Source organism: Canis lupus, chromosome 5 (genome assembly GCF_011100685.1).
Source record: "Canis lupus familiaris isolate Mischka breed German Shepherd chromosome 5, alternate assembly UU_Cfam_GSD_1.0, whole genome shotgun sequence".
Taxonomy (NCBI): Eukaryota; Metazoa; Chordata; class Mammalia; order Carnivora; family Canidae; genus Canis; species Canis lupus.
Window position 1 is genome coordinate 71,493,883 of NC_049226.1, and position 27,612 is coordinate 71,521,494.

The 27,612-nt window shown below is 37.6% G+C and overlaps 1 protein-coding gene and 1 long non-coding RNA gene across 2 annotated transcripts in view; one reads left to right on the top strand and one right to left on the bottom strand.

Moving 5' to 3' along the window:
* Positions 1-2,074: 2,074 nt before the first annotated feature.
* Positions 2,075-27,612, bottom strand: part of LOC111096024 — a 38,524-nt gene continuing 12,986 nt past the window's right edge. The window contains exons 3-6 of the long non-coding RNA XR_005360041.1: positions 24,213-24,276; positions 20,314-20,474; positions 8,199-8,335; positions 2,075-2,511 (exon numbers count right to left, since the gene is read on the bottom strand). This is a non-coding gene — a long non-coding RNA (uncharacterized LOC111096024). The remainder of the gene's footprint in view (positions 2,512-8,198; positions 8,336-20,313; positions 20,475-24,212; positions 24,277-27,612) is intronic.
* CDYL2 (chromodomain Y like 2) overlaps positions 5,662-27,612 on the top strand; it is a 195,068-nt gene continuing 173,117 nt past the window's right edge. The window contains exon 1 of the mRNA XM_038538228.1: positions 5,662-5,884. Within this exon, the coding sequence (XP_038394156.1) occupies positions 5,882-5,884 (3 nt within the window). The 5' untranslated portion in view covers positions 5,662-5,881. The remainder of the gene's footprint in view (positions 5,885-27,612) is intronic.

Consider the following 27,612-nt stretch of genomic DNA (forward strand, 5'->3'; position numbering starts at 1 on the left):
TTCTATCTTTCATTCCCATCAACAATGAATGAGAATTCCTACTGCTCTACATCCTTGCCAGCACTGGACATTGTCAGTGCTTCAGATTTTGGCTGTTCTAATAGGTATGTAGTGGTATTTCAATGCTGTTTTAGTTTGCATTTTCCTGGAGACATATGAGCTTATGTGCTTATTTGCCATCTGTAAATGTTCTTTGGTGAGGTGTCTCTTAAGCATTTTGGCCTATTTTTAGATTGGATTGTTTATTTTCTGGCTAGAATTCAACCTAGCTATGGAGGAAAGAGAAGCTTCCCCGAGAAAGCCATAAGCCAAAGAAGAAACTTAAATAGTGAGTCACAGTAGGATAGGTCAAGAGATAAAAAGCTAGAAGGAAAGAGAAATACATAGACAAAATAATTCCAATACAAGGAGTTAAGAAACAGGTACCACATTTGAAGAAGACTGGAGAATAATCAAGTAAAGAGGAGAACAATGCTTAAAGTATACAGGATCTAGAGTTCTCTAAGATTATTTGAGATTTGAGATATTTTCTTAAAACAAGAACCAAAATGAAAAGTTTTAAATAGCTGTAAGTGGTGGGTAGATAGGTAACATGAAAGATCTCTCTGGTTACAGAATAATGAATGGATTTAGGTGTGGGACACAAAGATTGATTGCTAGGAAGCCAGATTTGAAGCTATTATAGGAGTCTTGCTAAAAGATAATTGTGCCTTCAAGAAGGGTGGGAGTGGTGGAGGTGGAGAGAGATATACAGACAAGAAAAATGCTCAACATGTTGAATCAACAGGACTAGGTCTTTGAGTGGATGTAAGAGAGAGAGAAGAGTAACAAATAGCTTTGAGATTTCTAGCATGAGAAGCCAAATAGATTATGGTGCTATTTACTGCACTAGGGAAGAATGGCACAGGAACATGACTGAGAGTGAAAGGGAGAAAAATTGTAATTCAGGCTGGGCCATATCCAGGAGATAAAATATGTGGATCTGGAAAAGGAGATGTGGAGACATGATTTGGGAGTTGTTGGTATATCCATGGTAATGGAAGCTCAGGGAGGAGATGAAGTTGCACACAGAAGCTGTGTAGATGGCATCAAGAAGAAAGACTGAGCCTTGAAGACTACCCAACTTTAAAGATGGATGACAGGTGGAACCAGAAAGGGAGAAGAATAAAATACTTCAAAATGGTGGGGAAGGAAACTAGGGAAGTTTGCTATCTTTCAAATCAAGGAAAAGGATGTTTTTCTAAAAGAATGGGTGGTGTCCAATGTTGCAGACAAGTCAAACAAGATGAACACTGAGACGTGTCCTTTGGATTTAGTTACAAGAAAGCATAAATTTTTCTTGGTGAGAGCAGTTTCTTGGTGATAGAAGTGGAATAGATGGAAGTCACAATGCGTTGGTTGAGGACTATGTTGGAGGTAAAGAAAATAAAGTCATGAGAATAGACTGCTCTTTCAGGAACCTTGACTATTACCCTGACTTCTGGGTTGTGTAATCCAAAGGTCACTTTCCAGTTCTTTATTTTTCTTTGAAAACTTGACCATTATGTGTCTTGGTAAGGATGTTTGTCAGTTTTGCCTGAAATACCATTGGTTATCTCATTCTCAAAAGTTAAAAATGCTTAGTTTGTATAAATTTTCTCTTACCATGCTTTTGAATATTGTTCCAATCTACTTGCTCTTTCTCTGCCCAGACAGCCACTCGTTAGTTGAATCTTTGTAATCTATCCAGTTTATCTGCCAGCGTTTTCATTTTCATTCAATATTGTTCTAATAATTGGTTTTTTAAAAATGCCATGTTTCTCAAATTTATCTTCTGCATGATTTCATCAAGTTTTGACAGCAGTGAATCTTTTTTTTTCATTTTTTGTACAACTGATTTTTTAATCACAGATTTTTATATTGGTTGTTGGTTTAGGTCAGATGGTTCTTATTTCATAGAAAATGTATGCTTTGTATCTTACTGAAATAAGAGGTGGATGTTCTTTGAACTATTGTTTCATGAAGTTTAGTTATAGCATCATTTATTCAGGAGTCCAAACATCAGAGTATATGATAGACTTATTATATGCTTGATAAATCCTTATATTTTTAAAAGAAAAACCATTGTCTGATTTAAAAAATCATTGATTATAATAACTAAGGAATGATTTCTTGATGATGGTCAGCTCTACTGAGCTGTGTCTGTGATAGTAAGAGTAGTATTGGGTGGATGAAGAATACCTTTATCTGATGCTATTTTATACTGTGAAAAGCTCATAAATTTCATGGGACCAATGTCATTTGTTACTGAGCCAGAGATGGCTCCCATGTAGAGGCTTAAAGAGAAACCTGAAAAAAGAAAAGCAGGGGAAGGCAAAGCAGATGATGGATCTTTCCCTCAATGCTGTACCACCATTCCATTCTTCAGCTTATGTGCTGCTGTGCTTATGTGCTTCAGCTTGTGTGCAGCTTATCAAATCCTGCTGATAAGGGACCCTTACACATCCCTGTCTTCAAATCAACAAGGATTTCCTGGAAAATAAAAACTTCATTAAAAACAGGAATTTATCATTTTTATGTATGTGTCATTTTTTAAGGATATGAGTGCAAAGCAAATTCTTTCTGTGTATGAGAATTGATTATTAAAATGTATTTGCTGTGTTTCCATTGTTAGATATTTAGGTCTATGTTACCTTTTCCATCTCCGTGGTGCAGAACTTAATCCAGATATTTCTCATACATGCAAAATGGTGACTTGTGTTTAATATGTTCTTCAGTTACTTGGCATGAAAACATTTTTATTGGATAAAACTTCCAAGTTACATATCTCTTTTAAAACTAATTTATTTTTCTATGCCATAGGTCCCACATAATATTCTAAAATGCCTTTAAAAAATCATTGTGCTTAAAAAAATCATTGTGCTTATTTGAAGCTAAGATATCTAAATCTGGAAATACCACTTTATTCTGTAACAGTTCAAACCATGGACATTCTGGCCAAATGATCTTTCTTTGTAAAACTGTTTTACAGAAAAACCTTCTTTGAACCTTTCTTGAACTTTACTCCTTTCTCTTGAGCTTCAGAACATTTTATGATCCGTCTTGACTTCTATCATCTCCAGGTGGACTGTGCTATTTTTGGTGTGGCAAGGGACAAGAAGAGCAATTGATTGCGCCACAATAGCTGGCATCACCAGTCAACATTCAGAAATTGTCAGACAAGTAATTTAATCATCTTATTACCTCCCCCCCCCCCACAGCACAGCTTTTAAGCAAGAGAGGTGAGTCAAAGTAGCTGTTTTCATGCTTCCTGTGTTGCAACCACAAAGATGGAGGACAGCAGGATGATACCGTACTAAGGTGCTCTCAAACACATAGGCTCAATATATCTGTTTTAATCATCCTGAAAGGAGTTTGTTATCAGTCAGCTGCAAACATGCCTCTCCAACCATATCAAACTTCTCCCCACCTCTGTCATTTACATTTACATTCTTCATCAGGTACGCAGCTCAATGCTTCTTGTAAGCATGAGTATTTTTTTTTAACTGAGATTTTTGTTTAAATATGATACAGCAATTCACTTTCAGTTATTACAACAGTATATTCTAAGGAACCCCATACATTTATCACCAGGTACAGAACCTCATACCATGAATACTCTCCAGATTTTATATTTAATCAGACAAAAATGCCTTCATATTTAATGTACTGCTTCTCAATCTTAATCCTATAACCGATCAGACTCTACATTGATTTCTGTTTTCCATCTATTCTTTGAATGTATAGTAAGGTAACATATCAATATCTAGCACTGGAGAGCAATTAGTATCATTCCCAATCCTCTCAATCCATAGGGAATATGGGTGTTGTTGATACTCTCTCCTATACCTGAGGTTGACAGTGGGTTTTTTGTGTAGTGTGTCCTAGCTGTTACTGGTGCATAGCAAAAGTTTAATAAAGTTTCTCAAATATCCAAACAATCTAGGCAAGATTAAAGACCTTTGTAGAAAAGTAAAGTTGTGTTTTAGGAAGAGGAAGAACTGTGACCAATAGCTTTCAAACCCGACTGTGAGATTATTGAGGCCCTAGATCAAAGAAGGTGGAAGGAAGTATCAGATGAGAGAATTTCCCCCTCTTCGCTTGTTTAACTGCCAAATACAGACATGGCTATGGCTATTTTTGCTGCTGTCAAAGATGGTGGAATGACTGGATTCATTATTTTGCAGACATTACAGAATGCCTATTATGTGCAAGTTCCTGTGCATGGCAAGAGTGACCCCCACCTGCACACAGCCCATGAGAATTTTACTGCCTGGTGGGTGAGTGGGGAATGGGACAAGAAACAGACATGCCAACAAATGATTATGGCTGTCTCCTAGGTTTTCATAAAATGCCATGAGATATACAAATGTTCACAGTAGCATTATTCATGATACACAAAAAGTGGAAACAACCCAAATGTCCATCAACTGATGACTGGAACAAAATGGAGATTATTTGGCAATGAAAAACAGTTAAGTACTAATACATGCTACAATAGGGATGAACCTTGAAAACATGCTAAGTAAAAGAAGTCAGATACAAAGGACCACATATTGTATGACTCCATTTATGTGAAATGTTCAGAATAGGCAAATTTATAGAGAACAGAAAGCAAATTAGTGGTTGCCGCATGCTGGGGTGGGGAAGGATGGAGGAATGATGGCTAAGGGTAGTAGGTTTCTTTTTGGAGTAAAAAAATGTCCTTATATTGACTGTGGTGTTGGACGCACAACTCTCAGTATGCTAAAAGCCATTAAGTTATGCTCCTTAAGTGGGTGAATTATATGGTATATGAGTGATGTCTCAATAAAGCTGTTAGAAAATGGTATAGGAGCAGGGGCACCTGGGTGGCTCAGTTGGTTATGTGTCCAACTCTTGGTTTTGGCTCAGGTCATGATCTCAGGGTCTGAGATTGAACTCTGAGTTGTGCTTCATGCTCAGCAGGGAGGGAGCCTGCTTCAGATTCTCTCTCTCTCCCTCTTTCTTCCCCTCTTGCCCTACCCCCATGCTCACTCTCTCATAAATAAATAAATAAATAAATAAACAAACAAACAAACAGACAAAGAAATAAATAAAAAGAAAGAAAACAGGATAGGAGCAAAGAAAATGCATGGATTGCTGCCAATGTCATGGGGATGAGAACCAGCATTTATAGGATGCATAATCCTCACGACAGTCTGGGAGATGAGCACCATCCTCTCCATTTTCAGAGATGGATATAACTTGTCCTTGGTTATAGAGCAGAGCCAGGACTTGGTACCCAGTCTGTAGGACTCCAGTCAGTACTGTTTCTTAGCTACTTCACAGAGAAGGTGATACTTTCCTCCATGAAGTACCAGCAGGGGCCCATGAGACAGAGATGGCCCGAGAGGGGCATTTGAGTGGAGAGAAGCACATGGTCAGTGTCCTGGCAAGAGACAGATGACATGTGCCATATGGATCATTTGAAGAAAGATCAATTCAGTGACTACTTAGGGGATGGGTGGAGTTTAAGGGAATCAAACTGGAGACAGTGACAACCTGAAGCATTACCATCCCAGGCCTGAAGGGACAAGGCAAGGAAGCCGTTATGAGAACACAGTTGGGTAGGTGTGTACTCAGGGCTGCCTTCTGTAGAGGAGCACCACAACAGCAGCAACCTGGCATGGAAGGAGCCCAGGAACTAACCTCCTTAACCCATTCTCCTTCCCTCTGATCTCCATTGGTCCTTGTCACTGGCTGCACCTAAAAAGAAGCCAGATGGTGGAAGAACCCAGTGATGTAATCCACACAGATCTTCCTTAGGGGCAGAGAAAGGCATGCAGGGTAAACCAGAGGACAACACAAGTATGGAGGAGTAACATTATGGCATGTTCTGGGAATGGTAATTATTTCAAAATTATTTATTTTAATCATTAATTCCTTTAAATTTTTTTCCTTTTTTTTCTGATTCCATCAGATTGTTATTCATTCTATTTTTCATTATGTTTTCTCCTCCTTATGAATTTGGGTGCTCTATTGAAATTTTCTCTTTAATTCTGAAAATTTCTCTTTAATTCTGTTTCCTTTTCTTGAGTTCATAAGACATCTGTGTTATTATTTGCAAACAAGGTTCCTGTTTTCTCAAGAAAGACACACTCTTTCCCCAACATGATATTTTTCTGCTCCCCGCAAATCCTAATCCTGAGGGAGATGAAACCTCTAGAATGTTCCCTTTCCCTTTCTCCTCCTCATCACCTCCTTCCACTCCCTAAGATGAGATCTTTGGGGCATTTCACTTCCTTTCTCCCTCTCCATTTCTAACTGCTACATTTTCCTGGGATACTCTAGGACTTTTTTTCTCTAGGACTTTAGTTCTGGGTTATTATGAGTATCCCTTTTGTCATATGTCACTTCCATTTCCAAAGGACTTAAGAAGCATTTACATTGACAGTGCCCAATAGTCCATTAATATCCGCTTACCTTACCTATGTTGTGTTCACTGTTCATCACTGTTTTCTATCTTTTCCATTTTCCTGTGTCTCAATGTCTCTAATCAAATTCTTTCCTTTTTAAAACATTTTTTTTATTTATTTGAGAGATATAGATAGTGAGAGAGTGATGGACAGGAGTGGGAGGAGAGGGACAAGCAGACTCCTTCCTGGACAGGGAGTTCAATGCGGGGCTCAATTCCAGGACCCCAGGATCATGACCTGAACTGAAGGCAGACACTTAACAGACTGAGCCACCCAGGCACCCCTCAAATTCTTTTCTTTTAAAGCCTTTGGTTGTTTTCCTCAGGTAGAAGTTGTGAGTGGTAAAATCTCCAAATTCTTACATGTCCACAAGTCTCCTTTCACCTTGGCTGGGGAATGCCATCTTGACTGGGTGGAGGATTTCAGGTTGGTCACTGGCAAATGTTATTGCATCGCCTTCTAGCTCCCAGTAATAAGTCAAATAGAAACTCTATGCTTTCCCATTTGCAGGTCATTTGTTCTATCTGGGAGCTTTTCAGGTTTTTGTTCTTTAATTTCATTCAGGAAGTTTACCAAGACATACCCGCATGAATGTTTTTCTTTAACAGTCAGGTCTAGAACTCTAGGAGAGCCTTCAGTGTTCTTTTAGTTTCAGGTCTACAATGTAATGATTCAACCATTCTGTACATTGCTCATTCTATACATTACTCATTCTATACATTACTCAGTGTTCATCGTGATGACTGTACTCTAAATCCCCTTCACCTATTTCTTTTTTTTTTTTTCCCTTCACCTATTTCATCCATCCCCCCACCCACTCCCCTCTGGTAACCACCAATTTGTTCTCAATATTTAAGAGTCTGGGATTTGTTTGTTTCTATCTTTTTAAAATTTTCTTTTTTTACTATTTTATTTTAATTCCAGTATAGTTAACATACAGTGTTATATTAGTTTCAGGTGTACAATATAGTGACTCAGCACTTCCATACATCACCTGGTGCTCATCACAAGTGCCCTCCTTAATCCCCATCTCCTATTTTACCCATCCCCCCACCTCTCCTCTGGTAATCATCAGTTTGCACTCATGAGTTAAAAGTCTGTTTCTTGGTTTGCCTCTCTCACACATTTTTTTTCCTTTGCTCATTTGTTTTGTTGTTTCTTAAGTTCCACAGAGAATGAAATCATATCATATTTATCTTTCTCTGACTGACTTATTTCACTTAACATAATACTCTCACTCCATTCATATCATTGCATATGGCAAGATTTCATTCTTTTTGATGAATGGATAATATTTCATTATATATATATTTATATATATATAAATCTCGCATCTTCTTTATCCATTCCATTATATATATATTCCATTATATATATAATATTATATATTCCATTATATATAATAATATTATATATTCCATTATATATTATATATATTTATCACACATATATATTCCATTATATTATATATAATATTCCATTGTATATAATATAATATATTCCATTATATATAATATTATATATTCCATTATATATATTATATATATATATATATCACTTCTTCTTTATCCATTCATCTACTGGTGGACACTTGGACCGCTTCTTTATCTTGGCTATTGTAAATAATGCTGCAGTAAACATAGGGGCATGTATATCTTTTATTACACACTTTAAAATTATTGCCTTTTGTTCTTGGTATTCATATTATATAGTATGTCTTCTAGACCTAGCTCCAGGTCTTACCTTTTCTTTCATTTGCCCACCTCTTTGCTTGCTCTGTGCAGTGAGAGTTTTTTCCATGTGATTGCCAGTCACCAGTTCATATTGCTTCAATGACTAGCCTCTCTTCAATCCATCCACTGAGCTGTTCAATGGTAGGGCTGCCAGATAAAATACAGAACAACTAGTTAAATTTGATTTCAGAATTAATTTTTTTAATATAGCATGGGAAGAATATGCTAAAATTATTTATTGTTTATGTGAAATTCTGATTTAATGGAGCCTCCTTAAGTTTTTCTTGTGTATGTCAAATCTGAAACCCTATTCAATGGAGAAATCATTTTTTTCCTGAGGTCTACACATTTTGTGTGCTGTATTTGAACCTCCTTACCTGCCCTTGTTATTTGATTGTCCAGGTTGCTCTCTGTTGTTTCTAGAAGCATCATTTCACTGGACAAATGTTTTGTTTGCTTAGATTGGTCTTCCTGTCTCTAGTTGCTGAGTTTCCTTTAATGCATTATTTTAAAAACAGTCATAGATCTGCTTGTTACAGCTCTCCAAGCAGAGGCAGATCTCTGACTGGTGGAATATAAAGGGATTTCTCCTGCAGTGTAGGGATGCTGTGTATGTCAGAAGATGGGCAGTAGTCCCTTGCTGAGGGTGTGAGAAGGAGCATCTAAGTGTCAAGGTGTTTGTACTCTTCTAGCTTCAAAGTTGCAGAGGATTAAGCCCACCTGTTCAATATCCCTTTGGCCTTTCAGGGGCCATGGATACCAGATATAATCATATAGGACTGATGCTGTCTCTCACCTTAGGAGTCATTGTATCCCTATGGACCATACTCTTTCTGGGATCTGTCATTTGCAGTCCCTGCCTCAAGTTTCTTAGATGCTGGACTCATGGCTTTTGCTCTGCTCAGAATGAGGAAACTACAGATATCCCATTCTCCCTACCCCCAGTCGTACATGCAAGAAGCTTGCCATCTCAAGAGAGGAACCCGATGGGAGTGGAAAGGGGAGATGGGTGTTGGATGCATCAAAAGACCTAAAAGATACAAACTGCTGCAGAAAATAACTATCAGATTGGGTGTGGGTAAAAGACCAATAATTTTTTTAAGTATTAAAATTTAAAAGGATTCAATTCTCAGAATGTATCACATTGTCTTAAAATTTTCATTCCATTTTAAAGAAACCCAGAATGAAAATCAGAAAGGAGGCATAGAGGTGTGGTTTGTTCAGGAAAGATAATGGAGGACTCTTATCCTGTGCTGTCCAGTACAGCCACTTTTGTAGCTGTAGCTACCTGTGGCTAGTGACAACTGCATGGGAGCAGGTATGGAGCATTTTCATCATCTCAGAAAATTCTGATTTTGCTCACTAGTGTATTCTTAGTACCTAATACATAACAGGATATCAATAAATATTAGCTGAATGGAAGACTAAATCAACAAAACATTTAGAGCCCAGTATCACAGGTGTGCATCAAATAGGTTTTATTCCTTCAAGGAAGGAGAGATTGTCCCCCAGAGACAAGAGCATATTTCATTCACCATTTGACCCCAAAAATGTCACCAGATTTTACAACTCATTTACAGTGCTCTTTGGGAAAAACTACAGACTCATAAATAACCAGCCAAGTAAGGCTAAAGAAGAAAACAGTTGACGAATCTGTTGCTTGTTTTAAAAACTTATCTCATGATGCATTTTCTTTTTCTTATCAAAGAGGATTGAGGGTCAATGTCTTATAAATCTTTAAGGTAAGTATTCCCCTTCAAAATGAGGACAAGCTCTTAAACCTCTCTGTTAGCCAATTTCTTCATGAAATTTTATGATATATTGGGACTAGCGTGTGCTAATTTAAGTGGGATACACAGGGAAGGAAGAGCACTGTGGAAAGAGAAAACAAACCTCAATTTTACTTAATCTCAAATAATAACCATTAATTACACAAGAAATATTAAAGATCTTCAAAAATATAAGCAATTTTTTAACATTTCCATCGACAGCTTAAATGTATCTCCTAGCAATCAGAAAAAAGTATAAAGTTCATTTTCAAGGACTTGAAATAAAAAGGCAAATAGCAAAGCATATGCCAAAATAGTCAGCTGTGAGTAATGTCTTATCCCAGGACTCTCAATGCCTTTGTGAAATAAATATCAATAAGGAAACTTATTCTTACGTAAATAAACTGAAGGAAATATCTTGATTTATAGAACTGATAGGATTTCAAAACAGGAAAGTCTTCAAAGCAGATACAATTTAAAAGAAAACGCAAAATATTTCTTCTCAAGGCAATGTTCGTTCTCTAGAAATAAGTGGGCAATCTCTTTGTTGACCTTTCCCCTTGTTCTGAAAGCTTTAATGATGACTTGGGTGCAATTTTTTTCATCTTGGTCTTGGGTAAATATGCCCTGAGTGTCAGTCCTTAAATAAAATTCTTTACTTTATTTTTTTTAAAGATTTTATTTATTTATTCATGAGAGAGAGACGGAGAGAGGCAGAGACACAGGTAGAGGGAGAAGCAGGATCCATGCAGGGAGCCTGATGTGGGACTTGATTCCAGGTCTCCAGGATCAGGCCCTGGGCCAAAGGCGGCATTAAACCGCTGAGCCACCCGGGCTGCCCTCTATATATTCTTTATAAATTCTCCACCTTGAGAATGAAATGTGCATCTAAATTATAATAAAAAAATGGACATGATATCTTTGATTTTTCTAATTTGTGGGAATGAAGGAAAGTTTATAACACCAACTATAGGTTTCCTCTACAAAACCCTTGTAATTCCTCTATTATACACTGTCTCCTTTCCTGAATCTTAGGGCTTCTGAAAGACTGAAAGCTATGTAAATGCAACCTATTAGTTGTTGGAAACAGAGTAGCTCATTGTCTTCTTTTCCTTGTCTTCTCACTGTTAGGTTGAGAGTATTGGTAGATTTGGCCACCTTAAAGCAGATGTGAAGTGGAAACAGTCATAGTGTAGCAGTTAACTTTGGGCGGGACCACATTCCCCTGTTGCCACTCTTCTTGACCTTCTTGGCTTTGACTGGTTTCCTTTGACACAGCTGATGGGCAATTTAACCCCTCTTCCTGATGGAGAAGAGCCCGTGAAAGAGTGTTGGAGATGCTTCCAATGGTCATCCTTTTGTGTCTTCAAGTAGAATTACTTGAGATCTTGGTGCAGAGGCAAAATTCCTGAGGAAAGGAGTGATTGATTATATAGTAACCCTGGCAATGCAGGTTGCGTTATCTAGGAAGCCTCCTACTTCTTCCTGTCTCATAATATGGTTAACCATTCTCTTTCATGTGGCATTGCTGTACTCCATGATATTTCTGCACTAGCACCCACCACCCTTGGCTGCAGCTGTCTGTTTTCCTGAGCTTCCCTCCCCTGACACATACCTAGTTGATTTGGAGTTCCCTGAGAAGAGTAATAAGAAATGTCATTATTATCACCATCATTATCTCTAATATGTATAGATCATTGACTATGTGCATTATAAGTGTATTATTATCTAATTTAAACTTTATAATACTTTTTCAGAAAAGTAAATTGAGATCCAGGAAGGGTAAATGACTTGTGTACATCTGTAAGTGGCAGAGCGAGGACATATCTGAAATATATATCAGATATATCTGATGCTATGACCTGAGATCACCATGATGTTCTGCTTTGTCAAGACTTTTTCATGCTTGTATCTCCAGTCACTGATAGAGATTGTAGCGCAAAGCAGTCCTTGCCCAACGTTTATTGAATGGATGAATTAATGAGTGTGGCAAATTAGAAGGAGGAGCCCAGACAATGGGATAAAGAGAAACAGGGCTTCTCTTGGCCAAGAATGGAAAGAGGCCAATGTTTTCCTTGCCGCCCCCTCCACTGCCCAGCTTAAAGGATATCTCCTCTTATTCTATTGGACTGCCATAGTCTTTCTATTTTCTTTTCTAGCAAGCTTATTTTTATAGAAGATGGAATCAACTTATTGATGTGGTCAAGATTCAGGAGTAATGTCATTGTAATGGGATATCAAATTTTAAGGAGACCTGAGTATAAAAACCTAGCTTGTGAAGCCCCGTTAGACTCATCTATAGAGAAGGTCGTGGAGTTTTATGACCTGCAAAGCTACTCAATATAGATGGTAAACAGCCTAATTTCTCCTAATTCTGCCTCTCTTCAACTGTGTCCTCTTAGTAATACTGGCTTGCCAAAAATGGGCTCGGTGCAAGCCCCCAAATATGAGTGAAAGTGAAAAATTCATCCAATCATGGGGACTTGCTAGCATACTAAAGTTGGCTAAATTAATGTTCAAGTGGATGTTTTGGCTTTGGCCCACCAGACAAAATCAGTTTCTGTATTTGAACTGTTTAGGAATCTTCTTCTTGGAGTCCTGAGGAAGTACCTCATGGGCAGGCCAGTCTTCACCCAACTCCATCACAAGAGGCCAAAGATGAAGCCAACAACCCATCTCTCCTGGTTCCTTTTAGAGATCTGAAGCTGTTGTGAGGTGGTGTTTCACAGCACTCAGAAGCTAATAGGACCAAATGACAAGTGAAACTGATGTTCAGGGCAGCCCGGGTGGCTCAGTGGTTTAGTGCCGCCTTCAGCCCAAGGTGTGATACTGGAGACCCGGGATCGAGTCCCACGTTGGGCCCCCTGCATGGAGCCTCCTTCTCCCTCTGCCTGTGTCTCTGCCTCTCTCTCTCTCTGTGTGTCTCTCATGAATGAATAAATAAAATCTTTTAAAAAATTAAATCATTTTCAATAGACCAGTAGTGGCCAAGTGAGTGCCATTTTGCCTCAGGGGATATTTGCAATGTTAAAAGACAGTTTTGGGTGTTACAACTAGGGAGAGGTATTACTGGCATCTAGTGGGAAGAGGCCAGGGGTGCCCCCTAAACCTCCTAAAGTGCATAGGACAGCCCCTCATAACAAATAATTATCTAGATCCATTGTCAGTAGTGCTGAGGTTGAGAAGCCCTGCAGTAAAGAAGTCTAAACTAGGAAGCAAAAATCTGCCAGCGATGAAAAGGAATGACTATGAGGCTTAGAGTAAGAAACAAAGCCAGAAAGTCAGAACACAGGTAGGTTCTGAAGTATTGGAAGTGAGGATCAAAAATTAGGAGCAACATAAGAGATGGCAAGACCACTGCAATAAGCTATTTTGCAATGCCTAAAGTTCCTTGAACTTGTGTAGTGTAGGGAGTGGGCTTGCCTGATTTCTAGGCATGGGACTGAAACACATTCATCAGTGATAGCATACATAGTTCATACAGCTATGAACTATGCTCCAAGAATGTGGTTGACCACTGGGAGGCTGCTAACTAGCCTAGTGGTCTGGAAGGATTTGCACAAGGCATGAGCCACCACAGTCATTAAATAGTCATAGAACTGAGTCTAGGGCATCATCACCATATGTTGACATTGCACAGTTTCACGAATTCAAAGCATTTGAATGACCTCATTTAATTTCTGGGTGTTTTTTTCTTCTTCCTTAAAGCATCAATTCAATAGACTATAGAAGACAGTGAATTCATTGATGGTGTTTGTCTTGATATATCTTGATGGGATTATGATGCAGTATGGCAGAAAGAAAAAAAAATTATCAAAAAATTATACATATTAAGTTTTTGCCTTTGGGGGGAAGAACAGTATGAATATCAGAGGTGGATGGCTCTCTGATGGAGTAAAATACTTTGATGGGATTGTGTGGTTCAGAAAGATGAACCTCTGTCTTGCTCTTTTGCCAACTTCCATGCAAAGCCTAGACTTGTGAGAGTGAGTTGAAGGAACTTAAATCTTCCCACTAAGAAAGTAAGGATTTTAGTATTGGTGGGTTACCCAAGAAAAGGGGCTTATGAGGCCCAGCATGTGAGGAGCATGTCCCAGTAATATGATGGGAGGCAGCACCTTAGGTAAAATGGTGGCAGTGAGAAATTGCCTGTGGAGGGGGAATATTGGGGAACTACGCAAAAATTGTGCAGTTTTAGCTTAGGTGCTATTGTGAAGAAGTGGTTTTGAAGAAACCACCTCTGTTATCCCTAAAAGCCCCAGTAAAAGTTAACCATACACTACAGCCTTGGATAGTGTTGTTTGGAGGGAAGAGGAAGGAAGGAAGAGGAAGGAAGAGTGGTGTCAGAGGAAGCTAGATGACCAGGAGAAATATAAACCTTACTCCATTACTTCTCCTCCCCATTCCCTCTCTCTCAGATATGAGAAGAGTCCTAGGACTTCTGTTATAAGATGGTGGCTTTAGCCATGTTATTTGGGTAATAAAAGATGAGCCCTCAGCAAGCCAGAGTACTGGGAACATCTGGTTTACAGAGCTAAATCAGTGACAATTGTCAAGCAGTCATGACATAGTGAGTCCTGCCTTTCCACGAGTCTCCTTTGGCAACTGTTTCCTACATAGATATCTAGAAACTTTCCCATAGCTTTCTCAAGGTCTTTTGGTGACATGTGCAGCTTGAAGCTTTTCCCAGGAGCTGGAGTGTAATCCTTTCTTGCCTAGTCTGGCTATGTGAGGAAGAGAGATATGATAGAATATGGTTCTGAGATGGGGTGGCCCAGGGTTGCATGGGTTGGAGCCCAGGCTATCTGCTGGTTTCGCTTTCTTCAGAAGATGGATAAATCCCATGTTGATCTTCCAGAGCCTATCTCCTGGAGATCTCTTGGTTTTGCTGCATTGCAAGGATCGTATCTTCCATGCTTCCTTGCAGTTCTGGGAGTGCCCAGCTGCCAAGGAACTGTTGAAGAGGCTGTTTGCCAAAGATGAAGAGTTGGAGATGCCAAGGCATTTGCTGCAGTCACTTTTCTTGCCCAATCTTTGTCATCTTCCATTAGTTAGGAGTGCTAATGAACTGTCACAGAGTGTCCAAATGACAATAATTCACCTTTCCTCAATCCTACCAAGGCTGTTTAAATGTAGCTGTAGAAATCATGATGTCTGTGCATTTTTGCTGTGCTCTAGGTCCCATAAACTACTCTTTCTCCTGGGTTTTTGCTCCCTTAATTAATTCTAACACTTTCATCTTCCCTCTCTCTCTCCCTCCTTTCTCTCTTGACTTTCCCCTGGACCTTGCCCCTAGATCCTCACTCAGTTGGTTCCTCCTTATTACTTACATCTTCATTCAAGTGTTACCTCTTTGGAGATACCTTCCCTGACTTGTTAGTGTAGATCATTGCTCTCCCATCTCCCTGCCATTCTGTAGTTGTTTTAAGAATAACACTTATCACTATCTGCCTTAGCTTGTTTAATCCCTTTTTGGTTATTGTCTTCTTACTTCTACTGGAAAAAAAAATCAGGGAACACCAGGATCTCATCTAACATGTTCATTCTTGTATCTCCCACTATCTCCCACTGTGCCCTGCATGTCATAGGTTCTCAATAAACAGCCATTTTTTAAAATATCCATTTTACAAATGAACAAATGAATGAATCTGTGAAACTACTCCATTTAATGAGTAACTTATGGTCTTTTCTTAGATCATGCTTTTCAGTGTTCTTGTTGGTTTCCCACCACATTCAGAATTACTGTTTATCTTTAAAGCATTCGAAGGCCTATTTAATTAGGGGCTGGTCTACTTTTCTGTCTCCTGCCACTCTGCCTTGTTCCAATTTCACTGTTATTCCTGTTATTTGAACAGGAAAATTCTTTTTTTTTTAATAGATTGTATTTATTCATATGAGAGAAAGAGAGCAAGCATAAGTAGGGGGCAGAGGAAGAAGGAGAAGCAGGCTCCTTGCTGAGCAGGGAGCCCAATGTGGGACTCCATCCCAGGACCCCAGAATCACAACCCGAGCCTAAGGCAGACTCTTAACCAACTCAGCCAGCCAGGAAGCCCTGAACAGGAAAATTCTTGATGGTCAAGAGCACAGGCTCTGGACTTGGCTGAATATAGGGTTTGACCACAGCTGTTTGTTGCTAGCTTTGTGGTATTGAACAAATTATCTGCTCTGTTTAACCCTCATTTCCCTCAACTGTAAAATGGAAGTAATGATTGCACTTATCTCATAGGTGGTAACCGTGTGGGCCCACATACTCAGAGAATTAAGGAAGTCTTTGTGAATGTGAACTCTTATGAACACAGCAGGTTGAGTCAGAACTGTAGGTTAGGTTTCAGTTTGCAAGTTCTTTCAGGGAAATAAAGTCAGTTGTGGGTTTGGCTGAGTTCTCTATTAGGACAAGTATGGAGCAAGGATGTGAAGGTTCAAAGATTGAATTGTGTGTTGTGTCCACAACAAGATGGAAGAGACTTGGAGAGAAGACATCTGGAGAGGCTAGAAAGCAGACAAGTGCAGTGGTATGAGGAGCTGGGAGCAGCCTGGGTAGCTGGAGTGTGACTGCAGAAGATGAGGTCAGATATATGGGATGGTGACAGAGTCTCAAGGTCCTGGAATGTCATCCAGGATGTCCAGTGGCGTCATCACAGGAGCTTGGGATATCATTTGTTCTTAATTTTTTAGGGTCATGGATCCCTAATGGATTGAATAGTAACCCCTCCCCCCCATTGATGTTCATTCTAAACCTCTGCAACTGTGTATGGAAAGTTTTTTGTGGATATAATTAAGGTCAGGATCAAGATGAGACCATGCTGGGTTAGAGTGGGCCCTAAATCCAGTGAGTGTCACTTTAAGAGACAGAAAATGACACAGAGACACAGGGAAGAAGGTTTTTTGAAGACAGAGGTGTGAATGATGTGACCACCAGCAAAGGAGCACCAGGAGCCCCACTAGGTGCTGGAAGAGACAAGGAGGGATCCTCCCCTAGAGCCTGTGGAGAGAATGTGGTCCTGTGAACCTCTTGATATCAGACTTCTGGCCTCCAGAACTGTGTGGGAATGAATTTTATTGTTTTAAGCCTCCAAGTTTTAAGTAATTTGTTATGGCTGCTTTAGGAAACTAATCCAATCTCTTAGAGAATTTGATGAAATCTATGGATCCTCTCTCCAGAAAAAGACATGCATGTATGCATACACACGTATAATTTTTGCTTTCAATTTAATGGATGTTCTGAAGCTCATCCATGGGGCCCAAGGGTAAGCACTCTTCCTCTAGATAATGGGGCATCATTAAGCCGATTGGGTCTGAATTTCAGAACGGTAATCATGGAAGCCACATAGAGATGAATAGGAACTCAGAGATTTTAAATACTGAGAATTAGTGCAATCACTTCCCTTTTCACACTTTGGCAAAATACTGCATTATTTTTCTTCTGGAAACATTTAAATACAAAAGAAAATTAATAAGGTTGCTTATCATGTGTCCCAAGGCAGGATTTTTAATAAAACAAAAAGGAACAATGATTTTAATTTCTGCAGCATGCTTGAAAATGATGGTATTGCTACAAAGAGGAAAAACACCCAAGAGTAAATACTGTCTTGTCTCGATTCTCTAGAATTAGATGGAGAGGGGAGGAAAAAATGGGGGTGGGAGTATTGAATTTTGTGAATTCTGGGGCCAGAGATGAGGCTGGTACTGAAATTTCAATACCTGGGGCAAGGCATGTGTCTAATGAATTTGGTGGCCATGAGTGAGCAGCTCTGGCGAGAGGCAGGAAGAGCCTTGCTAGCCCTGAGCCATGGAGTAGGGACAGTGCATTGAGTAGGGCTTTCACCTCTTGGGACCCCACTCTCCCTCCCAGCTCTGTGGCAGTGGCCACTCTGCCTTTACAAATCGGGGCAAAGGTAAAGAATTTGCTTCTTGAAAGATTTTTTTGTATATTTAGGAAGTAGCTGTGCTGGGATGCAGGAATATATTTTCTAAATGTGAGTGGGGCTGGTCTACTTTTCCGTCTCCTGCTACTCTGGTATATACTCTGGGGGTATATATATATATATATATTTTTTTTAATAAATTAATTTTTTATTGGTGTTCAATTCACCAACATACAGAATAACACCCAGTGCTCATCCCGTCAAGTGTCCCCCTCAGTGCCTGTCACCCATTCACCCCCACCCCCTGCCCTCCTCCCCTTCCACCACCCCTAGTTCGTTTCCCAGAGTTAGGAGTCTTTTGTTCTGTCTCCCTTTCTGAGATTTCCCACACATTTCTTCTCCCTTCCCTTATATTCCCTTTCACTATTATTTATATTCCCCAAATGAATGAGAACATACACTGTTTGCCCTTCTCCGATTGACTTACTTCACTCAGCATAATACCCTCCAGTTCCATCCACGTTGAAGCAAATGGTGGGTATTTGTCGTTTCTAATGGCTGAGGAATATTCCATTGTATACATAAACCACATCTTCTTTATCCATTCATCTTTCGATGGACACCGAGGCTCCTTCCACAGTTTGGCTATTGTGGACATTGCTGCTATAAACATCGGGGTGCAGGTGTCCCGGCGTTTCATTGCATCTGAATCTTTGAGGTAAATCCCCAGCAGTGCAATTGCTGGGTCGTAGGGCAGGTCTGTTTTTAACATTTTGAGGAACCTCCACACAGTTTTCCAGAGTGGCTGTACCAGTTCACATTCCCACCAACAGTGTAAGAGGGTTCCCTTTTCTCCGCATCCTCTCCAACATTTGTGGTTTCCTGCCTTGTTAATTTAACCCCATTCTCACTGGTGTGAGGTGGTATCTCATTGTGGTTTTGATTTGTATTTCCCTGATGGCAAGTGATGCAGAGCATTTTCTCATGTGCGTGTTGGCCATGTCTATGTCTTCCTCTGTGAGATTTCTCTTCATGTCTTTTGTCTGGGGGTATATTTTTACTACCATTGCATGGTCATGGAGAGAAGAGCAATAGGTTCAAATTCAAATGTAGCCTTGTGTGCATTTGAATAAGTCACATGCATGAGCCTCAGTTTCCCTATTAGAGTAAAAAAAATTGTTATTAGTGTCTTTTACCCCATCCATACTTTTTTTTCTTTCCCTAACAGCATCCCAATTTATTCAAGGATAATAGAATCTCAGCCTGGCAGCCTATGTCCTAGATCTGGATAAGGAGATGAAAGAGAAAGTTTGCCAAAGAAGGTCAATCTTCCAAATAAAAAGACAAAGTCTCACAGGAATATAGTCTTTGCCCTTTCATTCTGCTTTGAATGTTTGATGTGTTGTCTGGGGCTGCAGCAGCCATATTGTAACCACAAGGTTATAGGCAGTTTGTGAATGATGGCAGAGCAGTAAGAGAAAGAGCCCAGCTTCTGACAGTATCACTGAGAAATTGAACCAAAGGCAGTAATCACGAACTTCTAGACTTTTTGTTAAGCAAACTTTTGTTTTCTATTATAGACAAATGCAATTCTAAATGTGAAAATATATGTATTCATTGCAGTACTTGGCAATAGTGAGAGTCAATAAATGCCAAGGACTTTCCCTTCTTTCCTTTTTTCTGATTTAGTTTACACTTTGCTTTTCCTGTGTTATTTCCCAAGGACCCTGTTTCTTTGTTTTGTGCATACCTTCATTACACATTTAATTTTATTCAATAGCATCTTATTTGGCCAACTGTCACCTACCAACCAAACCTACCTTTCTTCAACATAGCTGAAAATCCAGGGGAAAAAAGCCAATTAGTGGCAATTATGCAGAAAATAAGATGCAAAAAACTTCATACTCTACAAGTTCTAGCTAGAAGTAGCTGGAACCTAAGCAGTTCATACTCCTAACGTATGTACTTTTACCAGAGATAGTTTTCATCCAAACTTGGCTAAATGGTTGGAAGTATGCTCAAATCATGGGAGTTATGACAACATAGGAAAAGACTTAAAAAACCTATAAAAAGCAAAAATATGAAGTGAGCATTATAGTAGCTCTAAGTCATTTAGTGTAGCTACAGGCACCCTCTGCACTTGAAAATTCCCAAGAGGATCCGTATATCACAGCACGGTGTGAAAGTTGACATTCCTAATTATCCAGAGACACATAGAAATGGTTAATCTATGCTCCATATATTCTGCCTAAGGCAGGGAAATGTTTTAGCTTCTTTTGAAAGATTTCTATGTTTTTGTTTTAAGGCTTTTGGTTAAAATAGTAAGCTTCTCATATCTGCAACATTTCACTTTAAATATTTGGATAAACATTTTATCTTGTTGCCTGGATATCTCTCATGTTTTGAGATTGTCATCCTAAATCCTTAGCCTATATCTCTGCTAATACCTGCTACAGAGCTAAACCATTATGGACCTAATTATTTGACTTACTTTTACTTGTGCAGGCTGCTGGGCATTATAACTTCATTTGCTTAATTTTTCTGCTTTTACTTTTCAAGAGTTTGTGTCACACTTAGAAGATTTCAAGTGGCAGCTGTTGTTCTGGTTGGGTGGGTGATTTCAGGATCTCAGGAGCCTTTGGAATGCTTTGTCTACAAGGGAAATATGCATATTTTCAGAGTCCTGCATTATACAATGTGAACTGGCTAGATAATGATCCTTGGGGCTAACGCTGCTTTAGCTCTGGCATAAAAGGAGATAAACGGTTCTTTAGTGTGGATCTCAGCCATCAGTGCCTTTCAGATAGGGGAACACAAACCCTCCTTCACCCCACTATTAGAGAATAAGATGGTAAGAGAACAGAACAGGTGAAGTGAACATTAATACAGGACAAAATTCTTGGTGAGATAGCTGGAGCCTCACTCAGCCTGGATAAAGTAGTAGATAGATAATCCCAGCGTGGCACATGTGGAGGCTCAAACTTGGAGATGATAAGATCAGACCAGATCAGAGCAGAACATGTTTCTCCATTTCTCTTGGCTGTCATGCATGCCTTCAGGCAGTCTGAACAGAGATCCTGTATATATACTTCCTTCTATAATGTTTCTAATGATGGAGGACAAATGATGCAGTCCTCATGACAGACCTTGGAATTATTCATTCTCAACACATGCTTTGTCAAAGCAGTAAAACACTAACTTGAACAACCTCCAGTCTTGTTCATTATAGATATTTGGACTGAGCACCTCTCCTCTTTCTATTTCTCTACCACTTAATTTTTCTTGAGGTTGTTCATGGTAACAAATAGTTCCCGAATTTCAATGACTTGTAATAGTACATATTTATTTCTCATTCACTTTATATATTGGCTGCAGACAAGCTTTGGTGCTCTTCCAGGTGTGCCTTTTTTAATGGGACCCACCCTAAAGAAGCAGCCTATATCTGTTTCTCCTGCCCAAGGGACAAAGGGTGATGGTGGAAACAGTTAATGAATGGCATGATGAACTTGTACTAGGATGTGCCATGTCTCTTCTGTTCATGTTTAATTGGCCAAATCAAGTCACATGGCTAAGTCTATGTCAATGAGGCATGGAAGTATAGTTTCATAGGAAGGGCAGTAGACAATTTAAGACCTAAGTACAATCAAATGTATATTTGGAGTAGGGTTTAACTTTATATTTTTCCAAGTGCCTAGTCAATTGTTTCAATACAATTTATTGATAATCTTATTTTCCACACAGCTCTGTGACCTGCCACTTTTATCACACACCACTTTCTTGTAGATCCTTCTTTTAGTTCCTGGACATTGGGTTGGGTTCTATTGATTTATTTTTCTAGTCCTGCACCAAGACTAGTAGTAATTTTAAAATAATTTCAGAAAAGGCCCACTTATTTCCTTTCCTAAAAAAAAGTCTTAAATATTCTCTGTATTGATTAGTTGTATTTTTGAAAACCTGTATTTATTTTCAAAAAGAAGTCCTACTGAGATATTGGTTGGATTATAGTATATGTTTGGATTAGTTGAGAGAACTGATTGTTTGCCATATGAAGTTTTCTCATTCATGGACACAGTATTTTACTTTATATGTCCAACCCATTTTGATTATTTTAGAGTTTTGTGGATTTATTTATTTTTAAAAGATTTTATTTATTTACTCATGAGACACACACACAGAGAGAGAGAAAGAGAGAGAGAGAGAAGCAGAGACACAGGCAGAGGGAGAAGCAGGCTCCATGCAGGGAGCCTGACATGGGACTCGATCCCAGGTCTCCAGGATCATACCCTGGGCTGAAGGCAGTGCTAAACTGCTGAGCCACTTGGACTACCCAGAGTTTTGTGGATTTAAAAGCATGTCTTAAACTTAAAATTTATTTCATGAAATTTCATAGTTTTTGATACATTTGTGAAATAATTTTCTCCCATGATATTATATAAATAATTATAACTAGTATGTAGGAAGGCTATTGTCTTGTTTCATGAATATTTTTAAAATAAAATTAGAACTCTGAACTCATTTTTAAAAATTATTGTTTTTAAATTTTAAATTTAATTCCAGTAGTTAATACAGTTATATATTAGTTTCAGGTGTACACTATAGTGATTCAACAATTCTATACATTATTCAGTGCTCATTGAAACAAGTGCACTCCCTAATCCCCCTCACCCATTTCACTCAGACTCCCTCCCACCTCCCCTCTGGAAACCATCTGTTTGTTCTCCATAGTTAAGAGTCTGTTTCTTGATTTGTCTCTCTCTCTCTGTTTTTCCCTTTGCTTCTTTACTTATTTGCTTTTAGTTGATTGTTTTGGTTTTTGAAAACAAATAGTTATATATACTACTGTAATTTGCATTTTATTTCTTTTTCTGACTTATTGCAGTGACCAAAAATTACAAGATAATATTGGATAGCAATGGTTATTCCAGGCATTGTTTTCTTACTCCTGATTTTAGGAGAGGAAATGTTATTGATGTTTATGAACTATTATTCTCACCCTACTGCAGTAGCATTGTTTAAACAGGCATGCATTGCATATTATTAAAGTGTTTTCTTTTTACCCTTCAAGATCTTCATAGAGCTTTTCTGTTTGGTTCTATTACCATGGTGAATCAGATTGATGATTTCATAATATTAACTATCCTTGCACATCTAGATGTAGTGCTCACTGGAGACCATATATTAGTCTTTGAGTATATGATTTTATTTAACTTGCTATAATTTTTTGAATGACTTTTGCTTCCATATTTGATAATTTTAATTTATCTGCAAATTTCCTTTTTTCGGGGGCTATTTTTGTCAGACTTTTTATAGTATCAGAATTACTGATTTTATGAAATTAATTAGAAGGTCTTCCTCTTTTTATATATTTTGGGACAGTTTCAAGAGTATAGGAATTAAATTCCTCTCTTATAAGTACTCACCTGTCTAGTTCTAACACATGTTGGGGAAAAATTATTTTGACTTACATTGTCATTTGTGTTTCTGACTTTTCTACCTCTTCTTAAGTCAATTTTAACTATAATTTCCAGCACATTTTCAATTCCATCAAGATTCTAAAATTGACATAGCCTCTAAGGTATCTTGTACCATTTAAATATTCAGAAGTTATACATTTAAAACCATTTTGAAATTTCAGTTTACAAGATTCTTAGATGTGAACAAAGCCAGAGCAAAAGTGTCAACTCTTGACTGCCACCAACAGATGGCGATAACAGTCACTATATATTGTTAATTTCGATTTAAGAACAAATGGACTTTGAGTCTTCCCAAACCTGATCACTTTACAACTGAAGACCTTTTCACCATGCGTAGCATTATATAATTGTGCTTTGTGCATTCCCTTCCCTCCCTCCTTCCCTCATTTCTTTCGTTCCTCCTCCCTCCTCCTTTTTCCCTCCCTCCCTTCTTTCTCTTGCCTAGTCTTGGAATGTTATGATCTTTTAAAAGAATCAAAGCTTAGATTTATTCTTTGATTTCCATTTATATCTTTAATTCCTTGTTTTTAAATTTCATATCTTTTCACAGTTTTATACAAAATTAAATGCTTAGTTTATTTTCAATGTCATTTAATAACGAAGGCATTTAACTGCATAAATTCCCCCACTGGTAACACCTTGACTGTATCTTAGTAGTTTTGATATCACCTGTTTTTATTGTGATTAACTTCTAGATAACCTGCCATTGCAATTTTGATATCTTCTTACACCTAATTATGTAGGACAGAATTTTACATTCCATGAAGGGGAGAGACATCAGTATCTAACTCCCTAGTTATGAAGCTGTATAGGGGAGGAAAACTGTCATAACATGAAATGTTCACAGATGAATTAATCACTTATGAAATTGGTTTCATCCTAAAGGTCTCTTCACTAGTAAGACTAGGGTCTTTACCTGTCTAACTGGTCAGATCTCTTTGTCCAGTCACCTCTAGCTGGTTTGATTGTAGGATGTCTTCCTGACAAAACAAAGCAATCTTTTATCTTTGATTAAAAACAGAGCCTGTAGAATTTTGTAAGCTTGAGGGTGATATTGGAGAACTATTGGAATCACTCAGATTTCTTCAACAACTAAGGATGGGGTGCAATGCAAGAGAATAAAGAGGAAGCTACGAGGTGATAACATGACAGCTTCAGAGGAGAAATATCTAAATAGAAAAGCATGGGATGGATCTTTGGAAGACTGATAAAGCTTTGGTCTTTCTTTTCATAAAAACCACTCTTTTTATTGTTCAAACATGAAGGATGTTATATGAGATCCCAAATTTTCTCAGAACAAATATGCCAAAATCAATATTTTTGTTCCTTAATTTCATTAAATGGGCAATAAAATAAACTTACCTTGACATTTTTTTTTGTTTCATTTTTCATGATAAAGTTCCACTTGAGTTTTTATTCAATGCTTGTGAAATTTTGAACTTCCTTTTAAAGGGATTTACTTTTTTTTTTTTTAAGATTTTTAAATTTATTCATGAGAGATAGAGAGAGAGAGGCACACACATAGGCAGAGAGAGAAGCAGGCTCCATGCAGGGAGCCCAATGTGGGACTCGATCCTGGGACTCAATCCTGGGACTTGATCCTGGGCCTCCAGGATCATGCCCTGGGCAGAATGCAGGTTCTCAACCGCTGAGCCACCCAGACATCCCTAAAAGGATTTACTTTAAAAGGATTATTCTCAGGATCAATTATTCTCAGGTATTGTCTGTTATTAACATGTAATTGTATTGAATTTTGCATTTTTATGTGTTCTATATCAGTTTTCTATCGTCAGGAAAATGTGCTCTCTCATTATCCCATTTTAAAAATTAAACTTATTAATTTTATAATTTAGATTGTATATTTTTTGTCTGATTTATCTTCTATTAACAATAATGGTATGTTGACGTTTCACAAAATCACAGTATTTGTGCTAGCTTTCTTTGTATTTCTAACAGTTTTTTCTTTATATATCTAAATGGAATATTGTAAGGAACAGAGCAACTCAAAAAAGTGATATGTATTATTTTGAATTGTAGTAGTATTGAGCAATGTTTCATGTGAATTTTTTTTTACCCCTGAAAAGCTGTGGGAATTGATAAGTACTTGCTGACTATTGCACTGTATCTTCTTCATTTGGAATGATGTCCATTTGTATGATAAAGTGTCTCCCCCACCCTTTTTTCATTTAATTTTCTTGCCTAGATTTATTTCCCCTCTAGTATTCATTTTACATTTTTACCATGCCTTCTTGTATTCTCTTATTTTTAAAACGTTATATCACATATATATGTTGCATCGCATGTATATACATTTTATGAAAAATGTGGGTTTTGGCTTAACATGTTTTGGGGGCCTGATTTAAGAGTTTAAGGCATGAATCAACATTCACTTTGGTTATTATAGTAAATATGATTACTGTAACCTTAACTCATGTGTTTTATCTTTTGCACTTCCCTAATATCTCCTTTATTTTCTATCTTACGTTGTGTGGATTATATTGACTTTACTGTTATATTTGTCTGTGTTTTAGAAGCTAATAGATTGTGTGAATTCCAGCTAATAGATTGTGGTTATCTTCAGTGTTTCAAATTTATTCTCTGGTTGTTTTTTTCTAATTGTAGGGTCAGGAGCAAAGGAATATCTTTGGGCTTCCCAACCCTCCAGCTCCCATTTGAGACAAAGTATTTAGCATAGTTTACTTCCCCTTTCTTCACAGGTTTTAGTACCAGATATTATTACATTGTGACTTTTACATTCACTTTCAGTTTTAAAACTATATTTAAAACAGCTATTTGGACTTAACTATGTTGAATGATTTCAGTGTTTATTGCTGGGTTCTTTATGGTTGCTCCGTTCCTGAGGCTTTTATTTTAATTACAGTAGCATATAGTATATAATAGTAATATTATATACTTAATATTAATACTTAATTATTATATAATTAAGTATTTTTTTTAACAAAAGTATATTTTCTGGGTTCTTGTTTATATGAGAATATTATTGTGTTACCTTTACGTGTAAATGACTATTTTCTTTGTATAAAATGGTTAACATGTTAGATGTTTATAAAGTGGTAAGTCTTAAGCTCACCACTGTTTTCTTCTTTTATATCTCCAGTTTTCCTTCTGTTCTAGTTTTCCAGTTTTTCAGTTGTACTTTTTATTTATTTTTATTTTTTTATTTATTTAAAAATTTTAATTTATTTATTTAGTTTTTCAGTGGTACTTTTTAAACATCATCTTTGTTCTCCATTTTCCCATGGTTATCATATTTTCTCTTTTCATTTTAATCTTTTGTCCCTTTATTTTAGATTCTGAGAGGTATTCTTAAGTTTGCTATCGACCACATAGTGTACTTTATTGTCTGTAATGCTGATTCTCATTCTACTACATTTTAAGTTTCCTTAAATCACTCATCTTCCTTTGCTTATTCATTTTGATCATTTCTTCATTATTTATAGAACCTATTATTTTTTGTCCTTTTTTGAGAATCCTAACCAGGTTCTTAAATTTTTCTTCTGGATTTTGGAGTAGCTTATCTTCAGAGGCAGATTCTTCCCTAGATTCCTCTTAAAATGTTTGTTTAGGTATGCCTTTCCCTCAGATAAATTCACTGCTTTCTCTCTTACTTGGTGATAAATAAGAGTGAAATCACTGCCTTATGGACATCTATTCAGAAAAATGTAATATTTCACTTTTCCCTTAAGAGAAAAATATTCCTCCACTTAGTATGTATTTTTAGCTATGTGGTAATTGAAATTAATACAATATTTTTCTACAGAAACAACTTGGCTTTCCTCCTATCTATCCTGCAGAGATAATTTCTAAAAATGCTTTTATTGTATTTTATTACAGAACCTTGCTTTAAAAAATAACCTTGCTTTATTTCTTAGGATACTTTTACAGAAAAATTATAAAGATGGTACAGAGAGTTTCCATATACTTATCACTCAATATCCCCTATTATTAACACTTTACATTAGTATGGTGCATTTATCACAATTAGTGATCAACACTGATACATAATTATTAACTAAAAGGCCATAATTTATTTACATTACCTTAATTTGTACCTAATATCATTTCTCCCATTCCAAGATACCATCCAGGGTACCACATTACATTTAGTCATCAAGTCTTAGACTCCTCTCTTGGCTGTGACATTTTTTCAGACTTTTGTTGTTTTTGATGAGTTTTTGAGGAGTAGTTGTGGGATAATTTTGTAGAATGTCCCTTGGGTGGGATTTGTCTGATGCTATTCTCTTGATTAGACTGGCATCATGGGATTTTGAGAAATTCACAGGGCTAACATACCA